We start from the raw sequence: 23,884 nt of genomic DNA, 5'->3' as shown, positions 1-23,884 counted from the left end.
ATTCTAAAGAGATACTTGGAGTGAAGAATTAGTCTTTAATTCAGCCCTAAATCCTCTGGAATCTATAGCCTTTGAAGGTTGATGAATGCATAAGCAAAACCCATAAAGAAACAAGAAACTAAGATGCAAGCTAGAAAAAAGTCCTGCAAGCACCAATTCGTGTCTCACTTCCACTTTACTTTAATTGCTTACTCAAGCATTTCAAATGAAGAGTTTTAAGGGCAACGGGAGTAAAACCCAAATTAAGAGCTGGGCATTTGACTCCCAAGAGCACACCGATGGTACATTCCCAGTAGACCTTCCAGCACCATCAGGGATTTTTGCCCCCCAAAATGGTTCAATGCCTATCTGAGTGGAGTTACAGGAGTTCCAACATGAAATACATGGTTCACCCAAAGCTTTCTAAAAAGTCACTTGTGACGCCAAACCAAATACGGAAGGGCATCGTCCAGTGATGGAACATTTTGTTGTGCTGCTAACATTTTCCAGGTGGCCAGCCAAGTTCATCTCTGGCTTTGGCTTCCACCACCACTAATGGAAGAGTTCCACCTGATTTTTCTGGGTTACAAAATTAAGATCTAAACCATTTAGCGATTCCTCACAGATAATATGAAATAATCAGTAGTCTGAGCTCTAAGACTGAAGTAACTCACCTTTTCTTAAACTGATAGAGCGTATGACCAAGCCAAAAGGTACCCAACATCAACATGAGACTAAGGACGGCAGTTTCACGTCCATAATGCACATCATGCGTGCCTGTTTGATTCTCTAGGGACATGGATCTGCTCACTGATGAATTCATCAAGAAGGTGGTATTGATGCCGAGGCTTGGAATAGCATCAGTTCGTGCTTTTTCCAAGTAACTGTCTCCTGTGCGCCCATGGTAGTAATATTTCTTAAAAACTGTACAAACAACCAACAGGCAAGCATTAGGATAGGTTTGTGACAATCAAAGCAAGTAAAATAAAGTGGTTCGTTCTTGCTTGATCATGCAGTATTAACGTTATGCTTCACCAGGTTTATAGCTCTACCCCTCACACCAGTGAAAAGAAATCAGGAGAGCTGCTTCTCTTAAAGACAGCGCTTTACAGATTTATTTTTCACTTATTTTAACAGGTAAAAGTTAAATTGATCTAAAGCAACACGTTTGAATTGTAAGGACTTCCAGTGCTAGTTATTTACATGGTTTTGTTTCTAGCACTGGAATCACTGCTCTTAAATATGTATCTATAAAGACCTACTTTCAGCAGCCTGGTAAACAAATTCCATCAGGATCTCTGAAAAAAATTAAGAGCAGCGAGGCTGCACAGATCCTTAAACGGACTTCAAAATGTACGGTAATTACTTTTCCTCCAAGGCTGGTCTAGATTTTAAAGATAAGTGTTGATGATACGCAAAACCTGGCAGAACATTTAAATTTACACTGCAAATTGAAAGAGAGTTGCAGAGCACCTGAAGTAAACCTGTACAAGCGAAACACCCAGTAATGCCCCTGGAACTGTCCATAAATGTATTAGGTTAGCTCAGAGACATTTATATAAGTAATTAACAGTTGTAAATACACTCTTGCTTTTGATCATTTAGACAGCTGTGTTCCCATTTCTATGGCATTGGCTGGCTTCAAGCATATAAACGTGGTGTTGGGATGATTTCACCTCTTTTGGGAACAAGAGCCTGAGGTGCCACAAGGACCAAGTAAAACCACAAGATGGGAGTTGGGCTTTGCAGCCTTAATACTCCCATGTTACATGATCGGATGGCAGCACCCGCTCACCCCCAAACCAGTGGGATGATACAGGAGAACGGAAACCACCATGTCAGAGCTTTGCAGTCCCTCTACCTTTCTTTGCTTCAGTCAAAATATCCCTTCAAGCTTCGCATAAGGAAACTCAAAACGTTTAGGGCGAGACCATCCTCTTTAGGCAAAAATACAACAATCTAAAGCTTAGGCTATAATGCTCCTCACATTTCCTCCCACCCCCAAGTAATAATCAAGTTTCTGAAAACCCCGAGCTCCTCAGCTTTTCCATCTGCAGCAGCTACAGGGAAAACAGGCAAGAAAACTGTAATTCTAAATATTTGAAAACAAACAAACCAAAACTTTAAACATTCTTGCAAAGCACAATTGTATTTGCAACCACCTTGAATTTGACCGAAACACAGTTTGTGTTACTGCTGGTTTGGAGCTCACCCCAATGTAGAACATCCCATGTTTAGCCATGCTGCCATTTTAACAGCAGTAATCATCTTTCTTGTACCACCTTTATGTTTTAAAAGGACTCCAGCCATTCAACAAGCAGATGGGGTCAATAGGGCACGTAGGCCACAAGAGAAAAGACCAGTTACTTCATATTCAATACTTCTGTATATAAATTTAAAGATCATAGAAGGTTTCATAGAATCATAGAACAGTTTGGGTTGGAAGGGACCTCTAAAGGTCATCTAGTCCAACCCCCCTGCCGTGGGCAGGGACATCTTCAACCAGATCAGGTTGCTCAGAGCCCCGTCCAACCTGACCTGGAACGTGTCCAGGGATGGGGCATCCACCACCTCTCTGGGCAACCTGGGCCAGTGCTTCACCACCCTCAGCGTGAAAAATTTCTACCTTATATCTAGTCTGAATCTCCCCTCTTTTAGTTTAAAGCCATTCCCCCTTGTCCTATTGCTACAGGCCCTACTAGAAAGTTTGTCCCCATCTTTTTTCTAATCCCCCTTTAAGTACTGACAGGCTGCAAGAAGGTCTCCCCAAAGCCTTCTCTTCTCCAGGCTGAACAACCCCAACTCTCTCAGCCTTTCTTCATAGCAGAGCTGTTCCAGCCCCCTGATCATTTTCGTGGCCCTCCTCTGGACCTGCTCCAACAGGTCCGTGTCTTTCTTACGCTGAGGGCTCCAGAGCTGGACGCAGTGCTGCAGGGGGGGTCTCACCAGAGCAGAGTAGAGGGGCAGAATCCCCTCCCTCGACCTGCTGGCCACGCTGCTTTGGATGCGGCCCAGGACACGACTGGCCTTCTGGGCTGCGAGCGCACATTGCTGGCTCCTGTCCAGCTTTTCATTCACCAGTACCCCCAAGTCCTTCTCGGCAGGGCTGCTCTCAATCCCTTTATCTCCCAGCCTGTATTGATACCGGGGGTTGCCCTGACCCCGGCAGGTTTACAGGTCAAGATTTAACCTTTCAATTTGCTCTCAGCAGCAGTCAGAAATGAGATCATTGCACTTTTAAAGCACAAGAAAGCTTCTCCTAGTAAGGAGCAATCTCATTACGACCTCTGTTAGCGCTGCGCATTTCTGCATTGCGTGCTACGGAAGAGGCTCTGCTATCATTTCCTCCCTCCGTCCTCACAGCTGTGTCCAGCCCAGGCAGGACACCCACGTCTGGTTTGCAAACAGGTAAACTGAGGCAGAAAGTACTGCCGTGACCCGCACACCAGCACAGAACAAGTTGTTGGAGGATTTGCAGTTTCCGCCTCTGAACATTAAAGGACACTTTTGCCATAACAAAAATGATTATGGCAGTATTTCCTGGGGATTAGCAGCTGGCCAGGGCTAAAGGCCTGTTCACCATCTCAGCTGACCCTAAGTGTTACTAAGTCCTAGAGACACAGACAATTACTGAGCATACGATAAACCAACAGCACATACAACTCAGCAGCTATGCAGAATGTATTTGCATGCCTCCATATTTAGATTCAGACTCGAGCGAATAAGAAAAAAGTTAGGGTTTTTTTTTATTTTCTCAATTTCCCCACACTTGGCTATATTGCAATAATACATTTAGGGCTGAGCACGTCTCTGGTGCACTGCGTTCAACCTGACTACATCTATGTATACTACCTCTCAGGCTGCAATTCAATTTGCAGCCACCTCAAAACCAGGTAGGATTGCTCCACTCAGTCCTGAATATAGGGGAAGAAACTTTGACTTTACTCTTGTATTTTAGTTAAAGCAATGAGAACATGCCAAGATGGCTAGTGGAGACCTTTGTCCTGCACCACAGACTTGCTATAAAGTATTTGATTCCTGCAGATTTATAGTTTGTTTTTATAACAGAGCTAAGTGAATCTTGTCGCCCACATTCAGAAAGCAGCAAATGTGGCGAGGGTAGTGCCCTCACTGAAACAGAGCCATTCTCAAGCCTGCTGCGTGCTTAAGTTCCCTCCAACGTTAACGCGCTTTGTTTGCTTCAGCCGGTTCACCCCTGTTTCCTGCAGGGTGCAGATGTCAAGATCAAACAAACACAGCTTTGGTGGCTGGGCTACACGGCAAAAACAAAGTGTCACCGGGATAGTGTGAAAGCATATGGCTTGATTCCTCCGTACAGTATCGCATCCCTCCCCCCTTCTTTCCTGCACATCTACAAGTCCCTTGCAAAAAAAAGAGTCAGGGCTATGAACAGACTGAGGAAAACATATCCGAGCAAGAGCAGCATGTCCCCTGGCACTCAGGAAGCTCAAAGTCGCTGTCAACTGGCTAGCCATTACCAGAACACATTTAACAGCATGGAGAAGGCACCAGCTTTCTCTTCCTGCTCAATTGAAGTTTTGAGGGGGGGGAGTGGGGGGGTGGCAGCAGCAACCATCACCTCCTGCTACAAAACAGGAGTAGGAGATGACAGACAAGCATGCGGCCGTGAGCTGCACTGGTGTCATGTGTTTAAATATGAGCACTGAAAGGGTTAAGGATAAAGTCTGTGCCTGCCAGCATCGGTGCCCTTCTGCATCTGGGAAGGTGGCTGGACCTGGGGTCCCACCTGTTGATGCACTGAACACTCCCAGATGCAGCTCAAGCCAACATGAGCTGACAAATGAGTGGAGTGTTGGTTTGATTTTGTTACCATTGTTCCTGTAAACTCAGCCCTTCCCAAGCACAAGGCAGAACTACACTAATTCACTAATTAACTTCCAGGATCCTCTCCTGTCCCACTGCAATATTGAGGTATTACTTGCATATTCCTGAAAGTCTGGCAGCCGAGATCAATGAGAATGCTTTCCGTACCTTTAACCTGCACCTCATTCCCCTGCTACGGGAAATCAGCTCTCTACTACAGAAACGCTGTGAACGTTTGCGTTTGCCAATTTTTACAGAGCAGTTGAATATTCTGTTGAGGAACACCTTAGTGCCACAGGGAGACTGTGTCATGCCTCCAGAACAGGGCATTAACAGCACACATTAAGCAGAGCTCACAGCTACATAGCGAGCAAGGAGAAAGCAAAGCATCCCAGAACAGCTTCTCCCTCACCAAGCTTTGTCTAAGCAGGATATCTGAAAGATGCAGGTGTTCTGCAGAGAAAAACAAACTGATTGCACAATCAAAGCATATGCCCAAGGAGCCAAATTAAGGATTCCCAATGAAGCGAGAAAGTATCTCGCTTTAAATTGCTTTGCAGTGTCAAACCTGCTCTTTGAAGGTGTTCTGCTTGTATGCAAGAAAGCATAACAAGCTAAGCCTGAGACTCTTGAAAACAAGGGATGTGCTCACGTATGTCCTGAAGGGTTTCAAGGAGTAGCCCAAACTTGGGGCTGTTGGACAATAGGTCATAAAAAACAAGGAATACAGACTCGGCCAACTCCTCACTGGGATGAGCAGAAAGGTTGCCATCCACACGGCATTTCTGCTAACATCCTTCACCTTCACAAATACCTCTTGCCAATCCTGATCAGGAGGAAGCAAGGTGCCAGAGAAATCTGTTAAACCCCAAGGCTGCTCGTGGATACTCACCCAGAAATGGTGATCAAGTGGCTGGAAAGGGCAGAATAGCTTTAGGAGCACATTGGAAGGCACTGCAGTCCTTATGTTGCCATTAAAGAAGGGTCTCAGAGCTCACATAAGAATGGGCAATCTCAACCCATCTTTCAACTCCCCTCCATGTAGTTTTAATAATATGGCAAGGAAAGAGGTCTAGATGCACTGCATTTAAACTGGACTTTTTTTTTTTGCTAGGACCAAAGAGTCTGGTATCAGGGGAAGACTTTCATAGCAACATTAATATGGTTTCTCCATTTGTTAAGACACTAATTCTATCTTAGCTAACTGAAATTCGAGCTGATAGGAATTCTGCATATCCAGGTAAACTGCTGACACAGGGCTGATTCAATCTTACACACTTTTTTTTCCCCTGAAGACCCTGAATGAACATGGAATAAGCAAACATCATGCGTGTTTGCAGCCTTGTATTTCCCTTCAACAAGGAAGCAAAGCAGAGATCTGCACTGAAAAAACATTGTTGCAAGACTTACCTTTAATAATGCCTTTGAAGGCATCAAGGACAAACGTGATGGATATAAAAAGTGCAATTATTTCTTCTGTTGACCTGTGGAAAAATCCCAGGAATTAATACAGCCATTAGGCACAGTCTGCAATTCAACTCCATTCAAAGGAAAATCAGCATATTCATATATTTACATGAAAATATACCAATTTTAGTTAGACTCCAACTCAATAAACAAAACCCAGTGAATCTTTAAAAGCTTCTTTCAAGATGGAACAATAAGCTGAAATGATACTAGCTTCATCTCGCAAAATAAATTTGGCGGCAAGTTTGTAATTAAGGAGCTTGTGGAATGTATAATTTTTCCATTTGCTGAATAATCTGATCAAAATATGACTTCCTGAAAATAGCTACCTTTTAAAGAGCTTCATCAGAAGACTGAAATTAAAGAGGGAGTACATCACAAGGAAGAAGCTGTTCCACAGTCCAGTCCAGGCATAGAAAGCACTGAAATCCAAGTTGTAGTCATCACAGATTCCTTGGATGACTGTAAAAATGAACCATTCACATGTCAGATTAAACTTCTGTCATTACCACCCTGTGATTCCCATCTGCTTGATGGCAAAAAGAACTGATTTCAAGAGTTTGCCCAAACGCACTTATGGGAGATACTATTAAACCCCTCTTCTTCCACTCCCAGGTGAACACTGGATCAACCCAAACTGTTCTCCCCTTCCTCACCCCCCTTCCTCCACTAGAAATGGGGAGAAGCACTTGGAAGAATGTTCTCCCACACTGCTCAAAGCATCTTTCCTAGGGATCAAGGCCACAAAAATCAGCCCTTGGAATTTGCTTTCGCTGACATTTCGGGATGCTGTTGAGCAAGGGATCTCATACATGCTTTTTGCACCATGTTTACTCAGTCACTGCATTGTGGACAAAACCTCGTGTCTTAAACCTTTCAAGTTAGTCATAGCCCATCTGATTGTTCCTATAGATATTGAGCTTGCTCCTTTAAACCTCTGGCTCAGTAATATCAGCTTGCAGCTGTAACTGGAAAGCTATTGATCACACCTTAAAAGACCAATAAAAACAAGACAACATAAACCTCTCAGTCCCTTAACCTCAAGTTGGTTAAAATCAGCCACGTGAGAAAACCATCAGATGAAAGAGATTTCTTCTTTGAAGCAGAAATGTTTATTCTCACAAAATTTTTATTCTATGCAAAATAATTCCTTTAGAAACCAACTTTAACTAAACCTGAATCAAATTCCTCCCCTCTCCCTCAGCACCAGAAGCAGCCCTTTAGTATTGATTTATTAAACAAATGCAACTAAAGTTCTAACAGGATCACAAGGTTCTTGTACAAAGTCACATTCCACCGATCACAATTGCGTCAGTCCCCTGACTTACAAGTTTAATAGACTTACCATTAATGTAGAGTGCTAAAGGAGCTGTAGTTAGGAGTACAACTAGAGGTTGCCCCGAAAAGAGCGCGTAAAGCAGCCCTCCAATACACTGGCCGACGATTGTCTTCTGCACATCTATGAGTAATTAGGAAGGATGGAAACAAACAGGGTTTTTAACCAACACCTCCCTGACCGAGGAGCATTCATGGGGCATAGAACTCAACCACTAACGAGCAAAAGCAATGTTTAAGAGGATATAGAGGTGAGTCATTGTGAAAGCAAGAAGTGACCCTTTGCCAGCAAACTTGTACCAATAATTTAGGATGCCATCAGGTTTCCAGATGTTGAACTATGAAAGTTGGGTGGGGTTGTTTTGTTTGGGGTTTTTTGGTTTTGGTTTTTTTTTATTTTATTTTAAACAGCTATAAAAACATAACCAGTGTTTGTGGAGGCCTTCAGGACAAGATTTCAGCTAAGACTCCTAGGAACTGTAATAGCAGTAGGAACTGCTTCAGGGCCACAACTGGGATAGAGCAAAGCATCATCTGCTATACCAGTGATGTGGATACTGGCAATCAAATTCAGATCAAAAGCACAGGAGCTTGCACTAGGAAAAATGTGCAGATAACTACACAGTTACAAAGTAAGCAACATTCAAAAATACAGTAGCATTTATCTGTATCAGTCAAGTCAGAAGGTACTACCCAAAGTAGTGTTCAACTTTTCTAGTCTTCCGAGGAAAAAGTCATGAACGTAACAGTTAAGAAAACATTCAAGTGGTGGTTTTTTTCAGCAAATAAAAACTATCAAAGCTTTCTGTGACCAGAGCTACTCAGCTTGAATACACGAGATCCCATAACAGATGCACAAAACTGATAAACTTACCAATAGCTCCTCGGGTATTTTCATCGTTGAGTGACCCAAATGCAATGGATGGAAGGAGGCAGGCAAAATACAGAAAGATCATAGTCGTGATGTATTTTCCTATAGCTTTGTTGTTTCCAATAACACCTAGTGTAAACCACAAGAGTCATGTTATTACTGTCCACTTGCAAAGCATTGAAACCCTACTCGCAACAGCCATGCGTACCATTAGTTCTTTTAATGCTGAAAGGCGGAAGTAGAAATTCAGTCCATGCTTTAGTCTTAAACGTATAGGTAGGTCTAACATTTGCTTTCGTACAATCATACTCTTTTGTTCATCTAGGACCAGAATTAGAAGCACCAACATGTCACCAGTCTGCTTCACCAGACATTTCTGGCATCGTCAAAACAGGAAATACTGGAAGCCTTTTGTTCAGTTTTGCCAGCCCAAAAAGCTTGGAAGAGGATCAAAGCAGAGGCCGTAAGTTTTGGGTTTATAACCCCCTCCCCCCCTTTTTTAATACAAACTTTATAGGTGTTCTGGGCTATGCCCTAGTGAGCTTCATGATGCTAACTCATCTTCGCAACTCATGATGCTTTGGCCAGGAAAACATGAAGCACTTCATTTTTTCCCTAGGCAGAAATCTGAGGTTATAGGCTTGAATCAATAATATGCTATGCTGAGCCAATTAGCGCTAGCAGACTTACAAAAACAAATAGCACAAGAGGTCAGGAATGCGTACATTAAGAGTTTTGCTTTAAAAAAAGCTCTTCTGAAAGAATGGCTTCTTTCTTTTCCATCTACTCACCCTCTATCATCTCCATCGGAAAAAAACACACAAGGCCAAAACAAAAGCAGCCAGAAAGAGAATTAAAGTGTCATAATATGAATTTAAGGGCCTCTGAAGTAGCTTCCCTTCCCTTTCCTGTTTTCAGGCTGATGTTCATCCCCAGCGAGCTCACATCACACAAGAGAAAGGATGAGAGATGACAACAGCTGATATTGCTCGAGGAGAACATAAGTTTTTCCACAGAACAGCCTCTTCAGAAAGGCTACACCAGAGAGGACCTTTTCAAAGAAAACCTTGAAACAGCATTTGACCTGCCTGTGCCACCATCCTCGATGATGCTCCTGCTGCGAGACACTCGGACAAGCTCGGAGTCGCCCAATTCCCCTTTCTGGAAGCCTCCTGAGCCATGAACTTCCACACAGGCATCTACCCCTAGGCTCCCAAATGCCCACCTAAGCCTTTGCTAGCACCAGTCCCTTGCTGAGGGAGCTACAAGCCAATGAGTTGAATCAGAGAAGGGAGGGCTTTCCATTCGAGGCTGCTGGTGCAACACTTGAGAAGATCCGTGCATTGCCACGACAGACTATGACTGGAATGAAAAGCAATCGCTCAATGACTTTGGGATCTTATCTAACATCTGTTTTCTGCACAATTTGCAGTGCAGAGATAAGGACCGGAGGAGGATGCAAAAATCAAAAATCAAAGATCGTGTGCAATGAACAGGCAGCCACTGAATAAAGGACACCTTGTGATGGTTCCTGTCCGTAGACACAAAAGGAACAGACATAAATAGTACTTCTGATGCTCAACATCCTTGAAAAAAGTTTAAAGAGGGCAGGGACTGAAACTTGACAGTAGATATCTCAAACATGCATATATGAGCCTGACCTTCCAGGAGTCATTGGACCAGCTGTTTCAAGGCAGATTCCTTTCAATTTATTGTGAAGATTCAGAAACCACAGACCACATTCCTGACCACTCTTGGCAACCAAAGGGCCTGAAATTTACTTCTTGCAGATGAAGCTTTCTCATGTGATCGAGTCCAGCTGCAGGCTCCTACCTCACCCTCCCAAGTGCCCAAGACCTTTAGAGAAAATGAAAGACTTGGCAGGGCAAACAGTGGACTGAGTGGCAGTCTTATAGGCAGAGATGGTCACACATCCTTGTTCAAAGGACTCCGCGCCGCTCCAGAATACCGCTTTTTGGACAAAGGAGTCTTTCCAAGATGAAAGGTCAGAGGCAACAATGCCTGAAAGCTTTAAAATCATTCATAAAAAGGCAGGCAACCAGGACCAGAGAAGCAACTAATATTTTTTTAAAAAAAAAAAGCTCATTTGCTGAGTAGAGAAAGCTACGTAAGTGATGAGGTGCTTTCTAAAAAACTTTCGGATAGATAAACCATAGTATGAGAGGGCAGGAGGAAGAAGCCTTGAAGAGCATCACAAAAGCTCATGCGTAGCTTTTCGTTTCAGCTTCAGTCCTTGCAAAGCGAGCAGCAGCAGCCCTTGCTGATCATGGAGGTCTTTATGCCATATCATGGCTGGGGCCAAGACTTCCAGTACAAAGCAGTACTTCCTTTAGTCCATAATCAGCCACACGAGATCCAAGGAGCAGAGAATCCCTACTGGCGGGCAGCAAAATTCACTTCATAATGGAAACAATAGCTACATCAGATTAAACGTACCCTTTCACAAACATGATTAATCACTCTTTAATTGCAATTAAAATCATGAGCAAATACTGCCTCCTTGTACAGATTCACCTGAGACAAGCACTAAAAATCAGCGTTAACCACAATTTACCTTTCGCCTTTTTAAAGTCAACATCTAGCTAAACATTTTCAGGCTCTATTTGCAACCCAGGGACTGTCATTACTTCATTTAAAAGAAGGTGGGCTGCATTATGATGGCATTTCATCTGCAGCAGGCTCATAAAGCCATTGAAAAAACGTGTCACTCCAACTGCACAATGTAAATCTGTAGCAGAAAATCAACTTAGTCCAGCTGTGAAATTTGAGTAGCTGACTATTACAGAAGCAATCCCTTGAAATTAAGGTACATCCACACATTGACATGGGAAGCAATTATGTTCATCAACATGACAGTTCTATTTTACTTGCCTGAATTTCTGAAATGTCATAGTTTTTAGAGACAAGGTTAGAGTTTCAGAGAAAACTGCAGCATCACTGGCCTCACTTTGCTTGGTATTCTGCATCAGTAAGTTAATGACCAAGAGACCCAGAGACTGGGACTAGAGCTCCTTAAGTGTACTAATTGTACATTTACTGAATCAAAATCAAGACAGATGGACATTCTATGGAGTGTCTGACTATTAATGTTCCTTCCCAGTGCTCCGAAATATCCAACGCAAAACAAGTTTAACTATACTGATCTGCAGCACAGCAGCAAGGATGTATCTATTAAAGCCCTGATTTAAGAAATAATAACCTTTCAATGGTAAAAGCACACAGTAAGGCTATCTGTTCATAGGTTTTGAGCCATAAAAACTCAAAGCATTACAAACTTCTGCTAATGCGCTCAAGCTGGGCTTTCACTTATGTTAATAGCCGCTGGATTCTGCCCAATTTTCTGAAGATGAACAGAAGATGAATCTTCCCTGAAGTCCTGTGAAGAGTAAATCACAGTACAAGTGATACTAAGAACTTAGCTGGAAAAGGAAATCCACTCTTACTGATTTTGGAGCAGAGAAGCCAAGCATATGCTCAGACTAGAGAAGTATGAAGAAAGAAGTACGAAGATCAAGGGCTCAGAGCTCTCCCTTCTTCTCTTGTTTCTTTCAGCCCATTTCCCATGAAGTGCTAGTCTCTTGGAAGGAAACGTCCACAGACAAAATAAGATGCTTTTACGCATCTTTAATATGTACCCATCCACCACTGCCATAGAGAGACATCAAAAGCAGCATAGCTGTGAACCCAGGTCATGATGCCCCAAAGCATCCAAGTCAGTCTTCGAGTGGACGCTGAACTTTTACACCAAGGTGATATTTAGCAATGAAGGGCTGCAGAGTGACACAGGAGCTACCCCGTCATCGAACCTAGGGCAGCAGAGGCACTGAAGGGAAAAAGCCTATCTGCAATCCCTTTATTTTTCCTCCTCCCTCGAGAATGCAATCCTGCCAAACAAGGTGGCTAGTGCAACCGGGTGGGAGAGTCGATGAAGATTTGGCACATGCTACAGCCAATCCACAGTCAACCTTAATCCACAGGTTTAAGCTCTGTGCTATCTTAGACAACCAGCAAGACAAAACTTCCCTTTCAAATCCCATTTTTCCAGTGCCTTCAAGCCTTCCTTCTAAGCATGCCTGCATTACAGGGAGCTTTGGAGATCTCCCTCCTGCAAAACACCACCACCAAATCCTGAGGATGCTGCAAGCAGATGTGCTCGCCTTACTCTCAGGAGCCAGTTAGGGATCCTCTGCAGGACCAAGGACAGGGAGGAATCCACATCTCCAGCTGAACTGTCCACCCACCATGGTCACGTGCCAAGGACACAGGTCAAGGACAACAAGAAAAACAGAATAAATCTCAGCTCTCCTCTCTTCCCTTCACCCTCCCTCCCCATGAGGTGAAGGGATACAGCAGAACACAGCATCGAAGCTCACCATAAAGACCTCAGGTACTGGAAGTTTTTCCCTGGGCACTCCAGGTGCTACATTTGTGTTTATTCCTCCATGTTGTACCAGAAAATACACATTGAAGAATAAGGATAGCAACTTTAAGGGGTTTCAGGAAACTTGTAGCTGAGCCCAGGCAGAATTCCCTCCTTCATTCCTTCATTCAAACCAGCCTCAAAATAAAAAAAAAATTCAGGAAGCCTCTATGGTTCAACTGAGTCTTCAAGAGTAATAATATTGATATACACGTGTTTTGAGCCTATTTAACAAGATCAGGATGAAGTTCTGTACAAACTTTTTTTAAGAAAGCAGAATCCCATGAACAGAGGTTGTAGTCATTAAGAGGAGACTACATGCCAAATTGTGCTAACCCTAACTTCAAAGGAAAATTACAGGTGTTCTTAGACTCAGCGTAATCCAATTGTTCATCTTCAGATGCTCCTGCTGGAAGACACCTAGTACAAGCCATCCAGACTAAAGTCCTGGACCTAGAGTTTAGAAAACTCTTCCTTGATCCTTGCGTGTTCAGTAAAATGCACAAGACTTCTACAATCCAAAGCAGACCTAGAGTTGACAAATTCCTAATCTGGAGGAAAAAAGAAAAGAGAAAGATGATTCCTTTCTTTCCTCTCCCAAATCATGATGGTTAAGGATAATTTAATGGCCAGCTTTGTGCAGTGTGTGAAGACCAATCCTACAAAAGTCCAACTGACAAAACATTTGCTGGCCCTACAAAAGCCTTATTATTTATCACCCTGCCCTTAATCGGTTTATCTGTCTAAACCAAAACCCCAGGATGCTTCTCAGATTGAGGATTTAGAGACTCCAACCATTCAAAAAAAGGCATCTTTGTAATTCAAAGCTCTTTGATGATGCACGTGTGGTTGTCTGGAGTGCAGATACTTGGATAGCTCAAATCCCCAATGTTCTGGTACACTGCTGCTTTGAGATGGTCCAGGAATTTCACATTCCTGATCACCTTCGGTCTTGGTGGTTTATGGCAGATGCTTTATGCTCCATCTGGTTTTCATTCCATGCAGATCCTTAAAAGTATTCATCCTAATTTCTGGTTTCTGGGAAGAAATGGCACATTCTAATATATATATATAGGTTTTTTTAAAAATCCTCTTTTCCCCATATCCTATTTGAAAGGGCACAACTGCTCCTAAGGTAAGTACTTCACATTTGAGCTGCAGTAGGTCTTGAATTTCACTTGGCTCATTTCTGCACCTTCCACTCTCCAGAAATTGTATAACTGACACTTTTTAACATATATTTGCATTTTATACCAAACCCATTTTTCTGGAATATTTGTAATGCTGGATTCTCACTATGACAGTATTTTATCACTCAGGGTGGATAGAACCAAGGGAACAATTCTTCCAAGCTAGTCAATCCCAACACCTTGTTTAGGCCAAGCCTGATCTACTATTTACTTCAGTTCATGGAAAGCTTGCAGACCTGGCTATAGCCGACAGCCCCAGGGCTGAGAGGCAGCACGCACAGGTTAAGTTTGATGCATGCAGAGCCAGAACACGGACCCCGAAATGGATTTACAAATCTGCTGACAGCCAAAGTTGGCTGCAGGACCATCATATGATGCTTTTGTGCCTGTGAACCTGCTGCGCTCAGGACACTGATAGCCACAGCAGACGCTGCTCTGTCTTGAGATGCACGTGGGTTCCCACAAGGCGCTTCTGCAGCACTTCCCTTCTGAAGTGCTTCAATATCCCTTTATAATGAGAAGTTAGACTTTGACAGCCCTACAAAGCAACAGCCATAGAGATGAAGTGTCCTGAACCCACTCCAGAGGTGTCCAGATTAGGAGCTTAAGTCCCCTCCAGATCTGGTGCCAACGATGTACATGCCAAGAAATATTTTTTCTGTTTTATCAGACTCCTTGCTGCTACCCTGAAAACAATTTCTTGTCCCCTCCCTCCTCAACATACCCTAAGTCACCAGAGAACATAGCATAAACGTGACTTCAAACAGAGTCTGCCCTCATTTCACCCCAAGCCTCCTGAAAATAGTTTCATCCCAGCAGTTACAAAGCACCTGGAAAAAGCATCCAGCACTCAACCACTGTGCTAAGCCATCATCTCATCCCACTTTATTCTTCCCAGCAGAATGTATACCACTAACTGCAAAACGCATCGTGGTGGATGAAGCATTCCTAGTTGACAAAGCTGGATCTTTGTGGGAAGCAACTACTTGGCAACTCCCCCAGACACATGGCACCTCCTTCAGCCGAGCAGCCAGGGGCTGATTACCATGTTCCTCTGCTGGTGGTGACCATCCTTGTTGAAATGTAGTGGAGGACACACATCCGTACCCTGCCTGTGCTTGCTCTTAAGCTTAACCTGCTGTGGAAGGTGGCTTTGCTCTAGAATAACTTGTCTGCAAAATGGGACTCGGGTATGCATCTTATTTTCTTATGCCAACTCCAAGGAAGACAGCCCTCAGCAGAGGTGCAATGGGGAAGGCTGGGACACTGTGGCTTGAGCTAAGGAGGATTTAACAGCAGGAAGGTGTCTGATAGAGCCCCAAGATTCCCCCGCCTACGCTCTACATCTTTATTTTATGCAAAGTTTCTGGGTTTGATACTTGAATATATTAACCAACTCCCCAGTAAGCTGTAAGAAACTGAACATGTTTTGATGTCAGGCTGAGGCTCTGTAATCATGGTTTGCCCTGAAGACATTTCACAGCCTTTAAGAATCTCTGAAAGTGAAAGTTGGGAAGTGAAAAGGGAGAAAGTGACTCTTAAAACCAACAAGGCCATTGTGGGAGCTATATAAAGCCCGAAACCTGAGGCTCAGTATAAACACTGTATTGCTGCTCCTGTGATCTGGCTACAGCAGACAAGCTGTATCCTGTTTTCAAAAGCACCGAGCTGAAGTTACTGCAGCTCAGATTTTGTTTAAGCATTCTCAACTCCCAGAGCATCACCATAATTGCTATTGATGCTGGCTTGCAAAGACAGCAGAAAGGGCCTATTGGGCCAGTGCTGACTAATTAGGCTGCAATGAGTTTATCTGTGTCTACACACGACAATAATCAATCCATTTAATCACCTCATTGCTTAATAAAAATTAAAATCCTCATCTATATACAGCTAGCATCTTCATTACAGGAACACTGCAAGACTCATCTATAGTGTGCCACGCTGCCTATTCACGCGCTTTTGTCAAAATATTCTTTTAAATAAGAAATAAGAGAGCTATTACACGTATCAAAGAACACATTCAATGCACACTGTAAACAGGACATCACATCACAAAAATATCAAAATCAGGCCAATGCTTTCATAAACATTGGCCAACATACCGTCAGTGAAGTCCAAAGCGTACACTGGAAATCTTCGTGCAATGTCATCAGAAATCCCTTTGCCAACATTGAGAAACTCATGCAACTAAAGAAAGGAAGGAAGTGCTGTGTCAGTTTAAAGGCTCATGTATTGTTAAAGAGATTAACCTCCTTATTCAATACTGATAGGAGCAAAACTGGTCATTTTGAATAGGGCATTCAAATCAGATTCTGTAATGATAATAAAAATAAACTCTTCGCACTTCAATTTATATCCTCAAAAGCATTGTAAAAGAGAAAATCCCCCAGACCGCCCTGTTTTCCTCCCTTCCTTCCCTTCCCCCCCCTGACGCACAGTGTGACCCGCTGAATCATAGAATCATTAAGGTTGGAAAAGCCCTCTAAGATCATTGAGTCCAACCGTCGACCCAACACCACCATGCCCGCTAAACCATGTCCCTAAGCACCACATCTACACATCGTTTAAATACCTCCAGGGATGGTGACTCCACCACTTCCCTGGGCAGCCTGTTCCAATGTTTAACCACTCTCTCATTAAAGACATTTTTCCTCATGTCCAATCTAAAGCTCCCCTGGCGCAACTTGAGGCCATTTCCTCTCAACCGAGCAGGTCGTTAACGGCTTCCTCTGTGTGAAAACACCCTGGCCAACAGCAGGATTAGACCTTGGGTACCCTGAGGTTAAACATCAGGTCAGAGATGCCCTTCCCATCCCTCTAGCCAAATTCTTTTTATTTAGATGCCACCACAAGACTCTTCCCCCAAATCCATGTGAAGCTTCTGAAAGGGGATCCCCAACAAGTGCTCCCTTCCTTGGCATTGCTATGGGAAATGGAGACCTTAAATAGATGTAGTAAGGGAACTAAGACTGTCCACACTTCAGACTCCACCAAAAGGGAACAAGCTTGAATAACTTCACATAACCAAGCCATAATTTCTGCCCGTTAAAAGACAGCAAGAACATTACAAAAGGGTTCCCAAAACCCCAACACGTTCCTCCCTTTTATTTCTGGTTTGGGACCTGCAAGGTGCAGTATGATTGTTTATACAATCTGATGCTCACCGCAGGCATTAAGGAGCTTTTCAGAAATATGTGACAGCTGCTATTGACTTACAGCCTCCTAATTCTCACAACTACATCCTCACAGAAAGCACATGGAAAGCGTCAGAGGAGGCAACACTTGCAAATGAGGCACCTGTCAGATTTTCTCTTATTATCTTCAACTCAACAAATACTCTGAAAATCAAATGCACCTTTATACAGTGCTAATTACCCCAGCTGTCTCATCTAAAACATTTCATATGCTTGTTGCAGAACCAGACCCAGAAGACTTATTACCTCTGCTAGGGAGCATGTGTGTAGGAAAATCACAGATCCAAAATTCACACCAAGAGGTGATCTCAAAACAGCACGGACATCTTCCTTTGGCTAGTTTATGTAGAAACTGATCAAAACTACTGCTTTAGAAAGGACTTGACGCTACAGTGCTCGTTTAACGGACTACACACAACTTTACCTTTCCTCATGGAACTCGCCTGCTTTGCAAGCGCCTGGAAGATCAGAGCCATAAGTAAAACACAACAAGGAAACTTCTCTTTTAGAAGGAATACACTGGGCACAGCAAACACTAGGGTCTGGGGTGCAAAATACACCTCAGAGGACCAGCTCCTTTATCAGTGACTACGACATCTCATATTTCAGCTACTTAAGTCAATTCTGTTGCATTTTGCCAATCCACCTGTATTACTTTAGGACAGTTTCAACTCTCTGACCTGAACAATTGGGATGAAGAGACAGACACCAGCATAACATCTGCATTTGAAGCATTTCCGAAAAAGCTATGAGCTTAAACCATATTTGGAGGCATATTTGGACATCAAAGCCATATGCACTTGAAAAGCAATTTAATTTTTTCCCCCCAGAAAGACATTCCTGAAGGCACAAGTCAGCCAGAGAATCACAATAGCTTTAATGACTAATATGTTTACTTGTCTCGCTGCAGTGAGTACGGGGAAAACGATGCTCGGGGTATGGCTTCTTCCCTGGAAGATGAGATACGCTTGCTGCTGGCCTGGGGCTGAGCGTGCGGTGGGGAGGGAAGGCGCATTCATGTGCATTGCCTGCTCGTAGGCAGCAGTGAGTGTGCAGAAGAAAAAAGCACTGCCTAACTTCTTGTTCTGCAAGGCACACTGAGGGAAATTTGAGAGAAGGGGGAGCCAATGGGTTATGTTTGAGACCCCCAATTCCTTCATGCATTTATTTCTTGCACATGTGCAAGTTTAGCCTAGGGTGGAGCACAGGGATATCAAGCTAAACCTCATCAGTGGCTAAGTATGGGGAAAGCCGTTTCTTCTGTATGGCTAATCCTCCTCTTAACTTTCCTTTCTGCTCTACTAACCTCATACTCAACATGGTCTTTTATCTCCTCAGTGCAACCCAAGTTTACTGACCTCTGAAGTTACTGCCCTTTTTGGTTTTACTTTTATCCCCCAACCTACCCACCGTGCATCTTCATCATCTAACTCTACTCCAGACATGTTTCAGTCTGGCTTTTGTCTCCTGCCATCCTCTGAGCTTGCACCTTGCGAGGTTTCCAAAAATCTTGGGAAGGACAGTACTGACACTTCATTCTTGCCTTTTTTTGCTCTGCTTCCTCATACACTCCAGTGTTGGGAATTTCTTGGACTGCCATTCCCTGCTTCTTTCTCCTTCAGTGGGAGAAGTTTGGCTGACCCATTGGCTTTCCGCTCCCATTCGTGGTGGCACCTCTCTCATGGCCCTGTCATCTTTTTGATTTAACATCCTGATACTAGGTGGCCTAATCCAGGAGGCCAGAGCTGCATCCCCCACCAACACCAAGGTCAAGGCTTATTAGCCTTTAGGAACCACAGCTCAGGTACCCAGCACCAAATTCCCCTTCAGTCTCCTTATTCTTCTCTTCTGCAAGTCCTTCCAGTGCTTTTGCCCATGCTGCTCCTAATACACAAGGGAGGAAAGAGCAGCAAAAGTACACACAAAAAACCCTAGACAAAGTTCATGAATTTTCCACTTTCCATTTTACAAATCTCTCCAAGTCTCTTACCATAAGCGACCATTGTTTGGGTTAGAGGAAGAGGCTAAGCCAGCACTTAACAGCAGTTACAAAGTCAAACACAAAATATCTGCTCCAACGCCACCGACCCCTTCTCAGTCCTCTCCTAAAGTACTGGGGGGCTGCACAACTATTTTACACAGACCAGGGACACACACTATCCTCCCTCCTGCTAATGCTGAGCAAGCATAGCCCAGCCCTCTCAGCAAATCCACACAGGTATCAAACAGACACAAAATCACAATTAGATGCCTCAGTAAACAAGAGGATTTCAGGCTGACTTAATTATGACTATGTAGCCTTGCCTAAATAATCCTCCGAGATGAGCCAAAGCAAACTGACTGTGCTGTAGGCACAGCATGGTGTGCAACTGTCATGTCCCCTTCAGTATTTTAACAGAGGTAAAAACAAGCACTTGCAAAAAATCCCACTCGCACACAGAGCATTTGAGGCCCATTTCTCCCCCATCACTGCAGGACCAAGGGAAGAAGGGAGGCAGGAGGCAGATTTTTACACTACCAAGAGACTTTACCCTCCCGCCCCCTCCTGAGGGCTCACTTGTAATAATACGGTGGCTCTGGATGAGGGTATTTATTTCACTGGGGGTGGTTCACAGGTTGAAGTTACACTCCTGGTCTCATATGAGTTTGTGCTCATATGGTTCCCTTCTAGAAGGCTATTGCACAGGGCAGGCAGAGGGGGAGGAGATGCTGCCGGCGATGGCTCTCGTAGGAACCGAGGCATGCAAGGCTATGATCTCAAATCAGCCTCACTTCTCCAGGCAAATCTTTGCTTGTCAGGAAAAGAAATCTCCACCCCAGTTCTTAAGGTCTATGCTGGCAAGGCGGGGTGAAGGACAGCTTCTTCCAAGAGCCATGAGAAAGTTACTACTACACAGGCTGCATCTTCTGAGGGCTGAAGGATAAAGCATTTTAAAAACAACAATTTACCAAATCCAGACCAAGAATGGTCAATGCCAAGACAAGCACTAAAAAAACCAAGCATCACTATCTACAGCACTGGCTCAGAGCCGTCGGAAGTCTGCCTGGCCGAGGCTGCTTGCCCAGCAAGGCAGGTAGGAACCACCACTTCTCAGGGCCAACATCTACAAAGCTCAGTGTTGCATCCAGCCCTCCTCCTGCTCACCAAACCACAGAGAAGAAAAGCCTCTATGGACATTCGGAAAGGGATAGTTTTAGCAGAAAACAGAGCCAGACACTTCAACTGCTCTACCAAACAACCCTTTGAAAGACCAAGTGCAAAGGGTTAAATGTACTTTAGCTAAATTACATTACTGAAACTACTCCGAATACCGCCAACTCTGAATGACCTAGGTTTGAAGAGGGTTTCAGGACTTGCTCTGCAAACTTAAGGGCAGGTATGGGGCCTAGCAAAGTTCAAAGCATTACCTATAAGCAAGGGGATTCTGCAGGAAAAACATGAGCTTTGCTCATTTCCAGATGTGCAGATCAAAACCCGTTAAGTCTATTCCAGGGGAAAAAAAAAAAGTGGTAATTTACCCAGCCTCTGCACTGTAGGCAACCCAAAGCTTTAAGGTTACTTGTAATTCAGGGACAGAAGCAGCAAGCTAAAGATGGCACAGTTTGTTTTTCAGGTATGCTGTCTGGATAAAGAATGAGTTTCTGAACGGAAAAGCAAAGCGATGACCAATACACAGGAAATTCCAGAAAAGAAAGTTGAGTTACAGCATTTCCCTCGAATTTTAAAGCACAAAGCAAGTAACATTTTACAGAGCTATAGATGAAACACTGAGAAGTCAGGCCAAATACTGACAGGCAACTTAAGTGAAATTACTGTGCAGGGATAGCCAAGAAGTCTTTTGGCTGCGGGAAAGACAAGCGGCAGCTTCCTTCAGAGACTTCTGATTGTAAGGATTAAGTACCTTGGACCAACAATGCACAGTGATCCATTAATCCCACCCTTGACTACACATCTGGAATCAAAGTCCTGTAACCATTTCAACCCCCTACTGCTCTGCATCCCTTCAGCACCTGCCTCTTTGAAGTGGTTTTTTTAGATTTACAGCAGGAGCTGAGGAAGGCAGACATACATGCAGCAGCCGTTTGTAGAAACCTCAGTGCTGAGAGCTTGCTAGGAAAGCCCAATGGATGCAAGCAGCACCAGTTCTTCATCTCCTTACCCAAAACCCCTTGCATTTATGCATTTGGACACCACTGAAGCAGGGGCGTGGCAGATGTTGGCCAGCCTTACCTTGAGTGGCTTATGACCGTGCGACTTGTGCCCATCGCTCATTGCTGAGGGTCTCTGATTCACCACCGTCAACAAGTGGCGTTGGTGGACTAAGGCTTCCTTGAACTCCTCTTCAGTTTTGGTTTCTAGGAGTTTCTGCCGAAAGGTTATGTCTGAAAACATTGTGGCAAAGGTCCTGCCCACTTCTGTGGCAGTTTTGGTACTTTTCTGAGTGGGGGGAAAAAAAAAAAGAGACAAAAAACCTTGTAAAACTATTTTCTTTCACTTCTGAAAGGTAAAACTACTGATTTGCCACATTGGGCACCAGATGAAGAGCAAGCTGCCTGGCTTCCAGGACCCCAGATACACCCAATGGAGAAGGGCACACGTGGAAGCCATTGCAGACAAACACACCAACCACAGCAGGATCCTGTGAAGGCATCAACATACAGGCCCTGACCAGTCTTACTTGATCAGCTTCCCAGGACTGGATCCAAAGCTCAATCATGCTGAGCACACATTTTACCCCTGGTCTCCCTTCAAGGCTGCTAAGACTAAACAAATAAGAGTCTTTGCTATCCTACAGCATCTCAGCATTACTGCTACTGGGGTGGAAAGACACTGTAGCAAAGGTTACTGCAGGTAGAAGCGTCCTGATGTCTTTGCCAGAAGACTGATATTATTGTACACACCTGCTTCACCAGCTTCCTATTTTCTGGGCATTAAAACTCAGTTCAGTTGGCCTCTCTGGGGCAATTCTAGCAGCACAAGTGGAGATTTAGAGCTCTCATCTAAAGTAACTACTGGCATGGAGGAAAGCATAGGAAAGAAGCAGCTGAGCACACACACAAGCAGCACTGTCTATCTTCACTAAATGCTTGGAAGGGACAGGAGACTTGTAAACATGAAAAAGGAACAAGTGCCTATTTGCAGGCTTTAACATTTCTGTGAGCCACAGGCCTGATCTTTGAGGGTCCAGCTTCCACAGTATCCAAGCCCACTTTCCTATTGCTCCAAGCACCTTGGAAGTTAGATACAAACGGAACAGTAAAGGAGCCTGAGTTCCCCATCCCTGCACAAACCCACCAAATGCAAGCTCTACAAACCCTGACCTGCTCAACTGCTTGTACCACCTTTGGTCAGGACAGGTAAGATACTTGCCAAGGCAAAGTTATGAAGAACCATAGCTCGTTATGAGCTCCTTTTGATGCAAAGTTTTATCCACCTCCCTTAGCTACACTCAACGCTCTTCACGAAGCAACTGCTAGAGACACCCAACCAACCACCCTCCTTTGGACAGCCTCCAAGGTCCTCGCATTACTGTGAAAAGTAGTAGCGAGCATATGTGATTGATCTGAATTAGTTTTCATGATTCATAACAAAGCAGATGAACAATTTCTTCATGAACACAACTAAATAATCCAGCGTTGCTCAACGCAGAGGCATGGACTGTGCCAGAGGTGGCACTGCACTAGTCCCAAAGTCATCACTGATGCTATACTTGCTCCACCACTCATACTGCCCTGCCCCCATCTCTCCTCTATCACCCACTCTCCATCACAGGGAATGTCCCTTTAGACACGCTTACTAGGGCATGTTCAATTTAAGTTTTAGGGAAGGGTTTGAATTTAAGTGAAGATAATCTGCTCTGGGAGTTGCTTTTAGAGTTCGTAAGCTTGGTCCTTTCAGACTGAACCAGCCTGGATTCGCCATCACAGGGGAGGTTTCTGCTTTCACCTCTAAGAAGCAGTGGTTCTTGGGCTGGATGCTGCAAGGGGTTACCTTCAAGCTGCCCAGTTCTGCTTCCTTAGGCTGCCCAGTTCCGCTCCCTTTCTTTGCTTTCCCAGAGAGATGAATAGTTCAGAGGAAGAGCGCAGAGATTTACAAGAGAACTCAAGTTTTTTTCCATCCTCCATATTAGAGAAGGCCAAGGATCTGGATTCCTCAGCACAACAGATGCCCATTTTCTGGGCTTTTTTCTCCTCCCCAAGCAAGGCTCATTTAATCTGTTACTGTCAGCAGGTTAATTATTTTAACTGCTGTACCAGAAATGCGTACTTAGAGCTGGCTAGATAAACTCATTTAAAATAAAAAGCATATTGGCAACTGCAGCTCTGCTTGGCCTCCACTCCCTTCCCTTAATTTGATGCTGTCCATTGGAATTGCAAACTTTCAGGATACAAGCGGATGCAGAGCTGTTTGCTGGGTGCTTTGCACGTAGCTGGCCAGAGATAAGCAAACTGCCATACAATGAAAGAGATCAATGCAATTGCGCGCGGGTTCAGTTGTTCGCCTGCTGCTTTTTGTAAGGAACATCAATATGTTTTCAGCCTGTTGGGTTTGAGATCTATG

The 23,884-nt window shown here is 44.0% G+C and overlaps 1 protein-coding gene across 1 annotated transcript in view; it reads right to left on the bottom strand.

Annotated features, from left to right (window-relative positions):
- The window catches only part of SLC4A11 (solute carrier family 4, sodium borate transporter, member 11), a 68,974-nt gene that overhangs the window by 16,765 nt on the left and 28,325 nt on the right, over positions 1-23,884 (bottom strand). Inside the window, exons 9-15 of the mRNA XM_009332715.1 lie at positions 21,554-21,760; positions 16,231-16,315; positions 8,501-8,626; positions 7,637-7,750; positions 6,621-6,753; positions 6,235-6,308; positions 654-903 (exon numbers count right to left, since the gene is read on the bottom strand). Of these exons, the coding sequence (XP_009330990.1) occupies positions 654-903; positions 6,235-6,308; positions 6,621-6,753; positions 7,637-7,750; positions 8,501-8,626; positions 16,231-16,315; positions 21,554-21,760 (989 nt within the window). The remainder of the gene's footprint in view (positions 1-653; positions 904-6,234; positions 6,309-6,620; positions 6,754-7,636; positions 7,751-8,500; positions 8,627-16,230; positions 16,316-21,553; positions 21,761-23,884) is intronic.

This window comes from Pygoscelis adeliae, unplaced genomic scaffold (genome assembly GCF_000699105.1).
Source record: "Pygoscelis adeliae isolate BGI_AS28 unplaced genomic scaffold, ASM69910v1 Scaffold29, whole genome shotgun sequence".
Lineage (NCBI taxonomy): Eukaryota > Metazoa > Chordata > Aves > Sphenisciformes > Spheniscidae > Pygoscelis > Pygoscelis adeliae.
Note: the sequence above shows the minus strand (reverse complement) of the source record. Positions and strands in the feature narration are given on the sequence as shown.